This window comes from Podarcis tiliguerta (genome assembly GCF_965153285.1).
Source record: "Podarcis tiliguerta genome assembly, chromosome: 3".
Classification (NCBI taxonomy): domain Eukaryota; kingdom Metazoa; phylum Chordata; class Lepidosauria; order Squamata; family Lacertidae; genus Podarcis; species Podarcis tiliguerta.
In genome coordinates, this window is record NC_139536.1 from 51010424 (window position 1) to 51021028 (window position 10605).

The following is a 10605-nucleotide window of genomic DNA, read 5'->3' on the forward strand; positions in this document are numbered from 1 at the left end:
CTGGTCAACAAATGGCCGTAGCCATGGAAGTTGGTCAAAGGCACTTCTAGCCACTGACACTTCCTGAACCTCCAGTAACAGAGCTGGATTTGCAACACCCCCAAATATATTTAAGACATGCATTCCCTAGGCCAGATCTTTCCAAACTTTTCATGTTGGTAACACACGTTTTAGACATGCATCATTTCGCAACACAGTAAATAAGTTTTACTAGCAAACCAAAAGTTAAACTAACCCTTTTCCAGCCTTGGGAAGAGCATGGGGAGCATTCACGAGACACCTCTACACACTGCAGCCAACATACTAACGTGTCACAACACAGTTTGGAAAGCTCTTCCGTAGGCATTTGAGACTATGCTGGGTTATTTGTTCCAATTTGTATGCTTCCATATTGTCAATTGCATTTTTTTTTAATTTAATATACATTGTGTATTATTGTTTATGTAGTGTACACTGCTCTGCATAGGAGCCAGCTCCTAAAGGATGAACTCCCCCCCCCCCAAAAAAAAAATTGATGGGGCTGAAGGGCCCCAAAGTTGATGAGCATTGCGATTCAAATGGTGTGTGCGTGCCACATCTTGTGATTAGTTATGTGGGATGGGGACTTACCTATTTTATTGAAGTTGGCACCCCTGCTGCCCTGAGGACAAAGGACAGTCTATAAATAAAATTAACAACAACAACAACAACAACGGTGTGTGTGTGTGTGTGTGTGTGTGTGTGTGTGGTATTTATCCCACCCACTTTGTTGTTAGTCACCTTGAATTTTTGGAAAGACCAATTATAATTGTTTTGAATAAGTAAATGTGGGTTTATAAATCTCTTTGCAATCTTTATAAGATTTCAGAGAGCATATATCTTTTCACAAAATATTGTTCAGAGCTGCTACTGACTGTTCCACTGTTTTCTTGTTAAATGTTTAGAACCGTCTAAGCATTGTGACCCTGTAGTGAACATAAGCAATCCTAATTTTAGCAGTTTGCTTTTTGTCACTTTTTCTTCAGCCCCATTATTATTCATTGAAATTCTACATGAAATAGATAAGGGAATCGCTCTGTATAAAAACCCCCACCAAACTGGAGATGGGAAATGCTTCTTTTATTTCAGACTTGAATATTGATGGAGACTTTATTCTTGTTTTTCAGAGCTGTGACCTGCCCCAGCAGAGTATCGTTCATATTGTTCAGAATCCACAGAAAAAGGATGAAGAGGTTGAGACAGAAAGCAAAAATGTCTCTGGCATTCTAACAAGCAATGGAAGAGAAGCTGAAAGCCTCACTCGGGTGGATCTCAATACCAACCTGCTGCCTTCTCACTCAGCTGGCCTTGCTGTGATTTTAGACACTGTGGATGACGGCATCTCCCCTCTATCTGGCAATTCTGGTAAGTTGCTGAACCCACACAATCCAAAATACAGGGGGTTTCTTTTAAAGCTGATTGTGCAGTAGGGAAATCACAACTTTTCCCTGTCTTTTTGGTGAACCGTATATAAAACCCCCGGAGGCTGGGGCACTGTTTCTGGTGTTCTTTGAGCCCTGTTGCTTATATTCAAGGGATGCATGCTGTGATTATCCTGAGTTTGCTTGACAAGGCTGCTGCCATTTTATAGTTCCCCAAATCCATTTGGGAATCAGCAGCCAGTCATGCTGGTGTGCATGTTTCTTTGTTTAATCCTCGCTGTCATAGACAAGAAGCACATTGTGTATTCTGTTTAGTCTGCCAGCCCTCCTGGGAATCTCTATTTAAATGTTAATAAGTTTCTTACCTCCCAGAGAGGTGGTCATTCAGCTCCCAGGCACAATGTCATTCAACACTTGCCAGGGATCTAGAGGCATGGAGGGATGATCTTCTTGCTAAAGAGGGATGTTTATTTAAGGAGAAGAAGCACAGCTCTCTTCATCCTTTTGTAGCATTCTGCATGATGTAGAGTTTAAGGATCATTAGAGTTTAAGGGCTTTGTGGCCAGCAGTGGAACAGGCTGAGGACCACAGTCATAGTAGTATGTTGGTTGAAGCTTTCCTTCTCTGGCTGTCAGGGAACTGGTAATCTGATGCCATATCCTGGTTTTTCAACTCTTTTGGAATAATTTGGAAAGGAGATTTAAGAGTTGTGATGTGGAGAATTAGGTTCCATTCAAGCAGTGCTGTGAAGGAGTTGTTCAACAGTGGAACCAACTGCCACGAGAGGTGATGGAGGTTTTTAAGCAGAGGTTGGATGGCCGTGTCTCATGTATGATCTAGTTGAGTTTCCTGCATTGCAGGGGGTTGGACTAGATGAGCCCCGGGTCCCTTCCAACTCTACAACTATATGATTCTATGGTTCTATACGTGTTTTGAATATCTAGTGGCACATCCCTTCTGGGACAATACCTGAGGAAGACTCTCAGACTACATGGCTGGGGGAGACTTGAGGGTTTGAACACTCTTCTACAAAAAAGAAAAAGAAAACCCTCAACACCTGCTCCATGGATTGTATCCAATTTATGTCATACTCAGAGCAGACTCACTGAAATCAGTTGACTTAAGGTAGTCATAACTTCAATGGTTTCATGATTTCAATGGGTCCACTCTGAGTATGACTTAGTTGGATACAACCCCCTCTAGGTAGAAAGCTAGCATATCTGAGAAAAGGGCTGTAGCATAGCTTTCACTTTGATAAGCTCATTTTCTGTGGGCAAGGCTCTTTAAACTATTACCTACCATCACCATTAAGTGGTAGATCCAGGAAGGACTATATACCATATTTTTCCGTGTATAAGACTATATTTTCCTGCAATTTTTTAAGTTTAAAAATGGAGGTCGTCTTATACACAGATAGTGCATACGGGGGATTTCTTTATTGGAGTCCCCAAAAATAGGGGCTATGTTATACATGGAGACGTGTTATACACGAAAAAATATGGTAAGTTTTGAACATGAAGTTCAGTGCTTACTCTTCCCCAAATATCACCACCTAATGTTTAGAAATAAATGGCAGTATGTCATCATATGGTATTATCATTTCCCTCATCTGAACTATGAATGTGGACTGCATTTACAGGATTCCTTCCCCTGTCCTGAAGCAGTGGTTCTGTACTGAACTTGGTAGTGAATTCTGTAGGATCCATTGATTTTGCAAATACACATATAAGAACATAAGAAAAGCCCCACTGGATCAGGCGAAAGACCCATCTAGTCTTCCATCCTATTCTTACAGTGGCCAATCAGATGCCTTTAGGAAGTGCCAAGCTGGACCTGAGTGGAACAGTGCTCCCCTCCCTTGGGATTCTCAGTAACTGGTTTTGGCGGCATCCTTTCTCCCGAGGGTAGAGCTAGAACATAGCCATTGTGGCTAGTAGCCATTGAGAATCTTATTTTCCATGACTTTGTCTAATCCCCTTTTTAAAGTTGGTGGCCATCGCCAAATCTTGTGGGAGCAAATTTCATAGTACTTTCTTTTGTCAGATCTGAATTTTCCACTATTCAGCTTCAGTAGATGGCCTCAAGTTCTAGCATTGTGTAAGAGAGGGTAGAAACTTCACAACATCATGCATCATTTTATCCATTTCTATCATATCTCCCCTCACTTATTTGCTTTTTTAACAAACTAACACTGATTATTCTAAGTAACTAACTAGTTTTATGTGATTTTAAAAGAACTGTAGGAAAGAAACTGTAGAACTGTAGAAAAGAACTGCAAATCGCAAGAGGGTTCCCAACTTCTACAATTGACTTGATCAACCTCATGCTGCCAACTAATGATGAATGAGTACAGTTTAGGACCGAATTAGTGCCTCACAATGCTCCACACATCACATTCTGAATGAATAATGTGGCAAGAGGGGTGCCTTGTCATTTCAATCTGATCAGCTCAGGTGGATGTAGTCCACATTTTATATTGTTTCTTTCTTCAGGTGTGTGTACACCTGTATTCAGTATTTGTTTTTTTGTTATTATTTGCAGGCTGATGCTTGTGTTGGAATAGCTATCACATCTGCTTAGGTTTCCCACAGTGCATTAGTATTTGGTTCTGCTGTCTGCTACTCATAACTCCCCCAGCCATAACGAATCCCACTTTGACAAACCAAAACTTAGCAAAGAGTCCTGATGGCAGGCTGACAGCACAGCAGATGCAGATGGCCCCTGTCTTTCCAACTACTTCATTTTATGATTCAGCTCAACTATATCTTACTTGTCATGAATAAGACAGCCTAGCTGAGTGACATTTCTGCTTGACTGGTAGTTAATGACAAGGAGTCTCTGGTGGGATGTTTTCTTTTCCTCAGGATATTCCAAGTTTCGCTATGACTAAAGGGAGGCAAAAAACATGGTTTTAATTTAGGGTGTTGATGATGATGTAAGCACAGCCATCTGTACTAGTGATAATTGTGACACATGGTTTCCGTGTTCTTTGAGGTAGTTTATGGAGGAAGATGCAAAACTGACAGGGATAGGACATTTGATTGATTTACCTCCAGAACAGATAACATCTAGTGTTGTTTAATTGTAGGGAGAAAGGAGGGACACTCTCATTTCCACAGTATCTATATGTAAGGGTGGAGAAAGCTATGCACTCTGATTTTGATTATTTTGAATGATTGCTGGATACTTATATATTTGTTCTTTTGGCATTGTTACTTCTTGCTTTTGTAATGTATGACTGCAGAGTAATTGGCAGATTTAATACTTTGTCTAATAGGCAAAGAACCACCAAATATATTCGATTTGATGTTACTTTATCGGTATACATGAGGGACAGGGAATCCTTGGCCTTGCAGATGCAGTTGGGCACTAGTTCCATCAACTCCAGCCAGCATGGGCAACGTTCATGGAGTTGTAGTCCAATGTTATCTGATAGGGCAGAAGGTGTCTTTCTCTGGAAACCATGATACTTAGAGTAGTGTAATGGGCATAGGGTGGTTAGATGAAAAAGAAGATGGTTCTCCTTCCTTCCTTGACCAACCAATTGCTGCATCCAGAACAGAAAGGAGGGTAAGGGCCAGGTAAAGTGTATGGGAGGATGGAAGTATTTTTCTATTTGTTCTGTTTGCTTCACAAAGGGCAGGAGCAAATGGAGACAGCTAGCTGTCTGAGCACAGAGGGAATCCAAGAGTCCCAGAAAGCCAAAAAATGGGGAAGCTTAAGAGGTGTGAGTCTCCCTTGGTTGGATAAGGAGAAAGCGCAAATAAAGCAAGGTCAAGACTCTAATCCAGGAGTGAAATAAACAATTTTTCTGTAGCCCCTTCCTGAAATGGTAAGAATGAAGGCTCTTTAAAAGGGCTAAGACTAGATCTTTATGTTGTTTAGTTGTGGATTATTAGAGAGCATTTTAAAAAGTGTTCTGTGTTCCACTTTTGCCTGAGGCAAATGAGAAACCCAAGTTTCTGAGTTGCTTGTCACATTTCTAAAACTTATACTGTCAAATTAGTTTCAGGTCAAGTAACAGTATGATGTGCCTGCCCTCTTCCCTATTTTAATAAAGGATTAGGCTGAGAACTCTTAGTCCTAAAATAAACTGCTTTTTTATTTCTTTCATCATCTACTTGAGAACACCATCTAATGTGAGCATTGATCCATCCAAAATGGTCTCCAACATAGCATGCACATCTATATTGATATTGTGGAACATGAACCTGCATAAACACTCAACAAGTGAACCAGCTAAATCTAAGACAAGTACAACGGCAAAGTTATTACTGCTTATGACCCATTTTCAGCCTCCTCCATCAAAAACAAAAACAAACCCTGAATGTCTAAGAATTTACCATTTTATATACAAAAACCAAGCCTTTATGTTCAACACAGGTCTTTATTTGTTTGTTTTGCAACCACACACACGTTGCACAAAGAAATAATGTCCCTATTAGCACAGTACCAGTCTTGGATGGCTTAATGTTATAATGCATTTTGCAGATAAATCTACTTTTAGTCCATGTTGATGAGTGTGAATCAATAAATGTATGGCAGAAGCGATATCTTCTTCAATTTGCATACATTAATTAGTTTATCTTTTCAAAGCTTTATCATGTTTTATGGCATAAGGAGGAGCCACAACGAAGCATTTATCATAGGTCAATCTTGGGTTTTTTTCTGCAAAAATAGATAAATATAGGTATCTATTTTATGAATATAGTATACATTTGTTTGTAGTAATGTAATACAGGTTTGGAAATATTAAGTACTCACTTGGTAGGGGACCTAAAAAAGGTAAAGGTACCCCTGCCCGTACAGGCCAGTCTTGACAGACTCTAGGGTTGTGCGCCCATCTCACTCAAAGAGGCCAAGGGCCAACGCTGTCCGAAGACACTTCCGGGTCACGTGGCCAGCGTGACATCGCTGCTCTGGCGAGCCAGAGCCACACACGGAAACGCCGTTTACCTTCCCACTAGTAAGCGGTACCTATTTATCTACTTGCACTTTGACGTGCTTTTGAACTGCTAGGTTGGCAGGCGCTGGGACCGAACAGCGGGAGCGCACCCCGCCGCGGGGATTCGAACCGCCGACCTTTCGATCGGCAAGCCCTAGGCACTGAGGCTTTAACCCACAGCGCCACCCGCGTCCCTTTGGTAGGGGACCTATTGCTCTCCAAATACAGTAAAGAGATTAATTAATCCAGTACACAATAGATTCCTATGATACCTATGCGTAGCCCTTGGGGAGCCATGTTTCTCTGCAGAGAAGGAATAGAGATCTCTCTCTTATCCTAACAGAGGAACTGAAGGGGACTAAGAAGAAAAAACTGGTCAGGGCAGAGGTGAGAAAGTAAACACTCAGGCAGAATATTCTTTGTGGTGAGGGTATTGCCACTGTGATAGACATTTTTCTTTCCTTGTCATAGCCCATTAAACTTTAAAAGCCCTTCAGTTGTTACTGGTGCTTGGTGGCCTTTAGCACTGCTGAAGTATTGCTCTTCTGTAGTCAAGTGGGATTTGAATTAAAATTGTGGTTCCACACTCACAAAAATATCATGTGCTATGACAAGTCACAATCCTGCAATGCTCATCCCCACAGCAGTGGCAAAATGTGGGGAGCACATTACTGCCATAAGCGCACAAGTTACCGTATTTTTTGCTCTATAAGACTCACTTTTCCCCTCCTAAAAAGTAAGGGGAAATGTGTGTGCGTCTTATGGAGCGAATGCAGGCTGTGCAGCTATCCGAGAAGCCAGAACAGCAAGAGGGATTGCTGCTTTCGCTGCGCAGCGATCCCTCTTGTTGTTTTGGCTTCTGAGATTCAGAATAATTTTTTTCTTGTTTTCCTCCTCCAAAAACTAGGTGAGTCTTGTGGTCCGGTGCGTCTTATAGAGCGAAAAATACGGTACCTGTCACTCCTCTTTTCCTTCTCTGTCGGAATTTGGATTCTAAACTCTTCTTTTATTACTCTTCTGCGAGGTACATTAATAGAGCAATACAAATGACTATTAGTGTTGTCATTTTTCATTATTACTACTGCAACACGTATTTATGGCACCTTGCATGACACTTGACTCAGAGTGTTCCTGATGTTAATCCAGTTCCTTCTTTGGGTTGAGTAAAGCATCCATCATGAGCATAAACTCAGAGAGTGTTATCTACTTTAATAGGACAGTTGCTTCAAAGACCAGGAACTGTCATATTATTAAATTTGTATACCACCCTAAAAAGGGCATCAGATGTCAATCAGCCAAAGGCCTGGTTAAAGAGGAACATTTTCGTCTGGTGCCTAAAAGTATATAATGAAGGCACCAGCCAAACCTCCCCGGGGAAAGCATTCCACAAGCAGATCATATTGGATTAAAAAACCCATTGCACAAACTCAAGTTATTTCCTCTTGCCGTGGTAACAATGTACAAGATTATATATTTCAGGGAAAATCACATTTGTTTAAATGCACTACATAGTGCTATCTTTAGATGGAATGTTTCCTTCTGACCCTCTTAAGTAGTCTGTTTGCATTGCAAGGAAATGTATTTGATTACCTTTTGTGTGTATATCTGGGCAATGTGCCACAAGGACATATCACACTCTTTAATTTGGTGTTGTTTGAAGCAAGGCTTTCTAAATAACATTCACTTTTAATTAAGTCATTACTTCTATTATCATCAAGGAACAACTGACTATGGGTGCACTTACCAAATCCCCTGTCGAATGCTAAACATACAAACTAAAACAAACATTACAGTGGTACCTCGGGTTACATACGCTTCAGGTTACAGACTCTGCTAGCCCAGAAATAGTACCTCGGGTTGAGAACTTTGCTTCAGGATGAGAACAGAAATTGTACTCCAGCGGTGCAGCGGCAGCAGGAGGCCCCATTAACTAAAGTGGTGCTTCAGGTTAAGAACAGTTTCAGGTTAAGTACGGACCTCCGGAATGATTTAAGTACTTAACCTAAGGTACCACTGTACTTTTCTGTAGCTAGGATAGCAAAAACAATGTCCCCCCCCCCCCCCAAAAAAAAAAAAAGGTTTGAAAGTTGGCTACATACACAGTATCTCCTGCTGGCCTTAGTGATGATTAGTACGTCAGTCTTCCTCACTGACATAATTCTAAATATAAAAATTTGTATCTCCCCCTTGACCTTCTAAAAACAGCAGAAAGTGCTTTTCTAAGACATTAACATAATGGAACCTTTTCAGTAAAATGATAAATTGAGCCCATTTCAGCAAACAGAATGCATACTTGGTAATTTATTGCAGTCTTTGCCAATGCTGGGAACCTCATTCATATCATATGCTTTTAGTTCTAATGAGTATGGTGCCATTTCCCTACTTGCTTCACTTCTTTCATATTTGCCAAGGTGAGTAGCATTCTTTTGAGTGGAACCTGAGATGCTTTGGGGAATTCATTGCATCATGGCAACTCACCAAACATCTCTGGTCATTTTAAGCAATGTTTTGTTTTCACTGGAATTTCTTGTTTCTTCCATAAGAATGTTTGCAGTGAGAGAGTTTATGGAAGAAAGGCACAGCTATATTTTCATTCATATCTGAGAGTGAGGTTCATAGGGGTTTGCTGTTTTTAATTTCCCTGCACAACTTCAGTTAGTTGTGTGAGCAGACCATAGTAGAAATTGTACCAAATGATAAATGTAATCATGGTGAGGGAAATAAAGTCAGATTAGTGACAACGGTTCTGTATAACTCTTTTGTTTGTTCTTATTTTCTGCCACTTGAAATTATGGGCCCTGGGAGCCCACAGTGTATCTAATTAATACCCTAAAAAAATAGTTAAGTCTCAAAGGAGGTGGGAGAAAACTATTGTATACATTATCTACAGAGACCACAGTTGATGCTGATAACTGTTTATTGCAAGATCTCAAAATTGCTTAACCAGTTTCCACCCATAAATTTTCATAGAAACTCAGGGTCTATAGCAAAAACATATATGATATGATTTAATAAAGGTTGCTCGCTGACCTTAGAATGCACAGCCAAAGTTTCTCCTGCTCCCCTGATCACTCAGGGGGTTGGCTCAAGATGGCTGAAAAGCTGTGTGGCATCAGAGCATCTAAGCCAAAGAAAGCCAGAGTTTAGAACACAGTTGTTGGTTGGTGGTGGATTGTAACTACTGTGGCTTGTGAATAAGCTACCTCCCTGTTTAAGGGAAAGCCATGAATTTGTACTCGTGGGAGAAAAAATATTTGCATAAAATCATTGTCGATATTGCTCTAAAATAAAGAAATAAAATTAATTAATCTGAGAACACCTTTGAGCTAATCTACATTGGAGATCATGAATTTATATAGATTTTTTTAAAATAAAAAAGCAGAAAACCAATTATAAGGTGTAAACAGAAACAGATGTTTAGTTTGAGAGTCAATTTGCATTAGGTTAGTTATCATTTGCCTAAATTTCCCACTTTCTTTCATTCAGGAGAGACTGGTGCAAAAGAGTGGAGTTGTGCTGTTGCCCTCCAGTCATTGTCCCTTACTGGGGTGGTACAAGATCAAGGCAGGGCTGCAGCAAGGCCAGAGCCATGTAAGCAGACTGGCAGAGCTGATCTGGTGCTCCTGCTGGTGGACTTGCACTGCCCCAACCTCACTCTCACCCTATCCCATCTCAGTAAGTGGCACAGCACTGTGATGCTTGCTTCTTTCTTTCTTTCTTTCTTTCTTTCTTTCTTTCTTTCTTTCTTTCTTTCTTTCTTTCTCATAGTAAAAGTTTAGAAATCAGTGTATTTTCTTCCACTGCTTATACAGCCAACCAGTACCACCCATAAACAACTCTCCTCAGTCATGTCAGTGACTCAGCCACTCAGCTAGGTATTTGGTGCAAAAACACACATTAAAAGGGAAATAATTTTGTCAGGAGAGGTAATTTTGAAATGTCAGAGAAAATACTGACTACAAGAGCAATTACTCTAGTAAGCACCATGTCAACACTCAAGCCCTGACCTATTTAGAGCCAGGCAGTATCTAAATGGTATAGTAATGGTCTGTTTCCCAATTTTTTTTTCTATCCATAATTGCAACCGAGTGTCTACACAGATTTCATTATGTTTTGTCCATACTGCCTGCCTTCTTCTCACCCTTTGTGGTTGGTTAACCAGTTCTGGAAGTTTGTTTTCTCCTTCTAATGTGGAAAGGTAAAGGTGTGTGTGCAGTGACTTTCCCTGCATTCAAAAAAGAAAACTGAGTCTGTCATGTG

General features: G+C 40.6%; 1 protein-coding gene across 4 annotated transcripts in view; it reads left to right on the forward strand.

Moving 5' to 3' along the window:
- The window catches only part of PRKN (parkin RBR E3 ubiquitin protein ligase), a 582309-nt gene that overhangs the window by 183724 nt on the left and 387980 nt on the right, over positions 1 to 10605 (forward strand). For all 4 annotated transcript variants that reach the window (XM_083434186.1, XM_083434187.1, XM_083434185.1 and 1 more), the window contains exon 3: positions 1146 to 1383. In XM_083434186.1, the coding sequence (XP_083290312.1) occupies positions 1146 to 1383 (238 nt within the window). The remainder of the gene's footprint in view (positions 1 to 1145; positions 1384 to 10605) is intronic.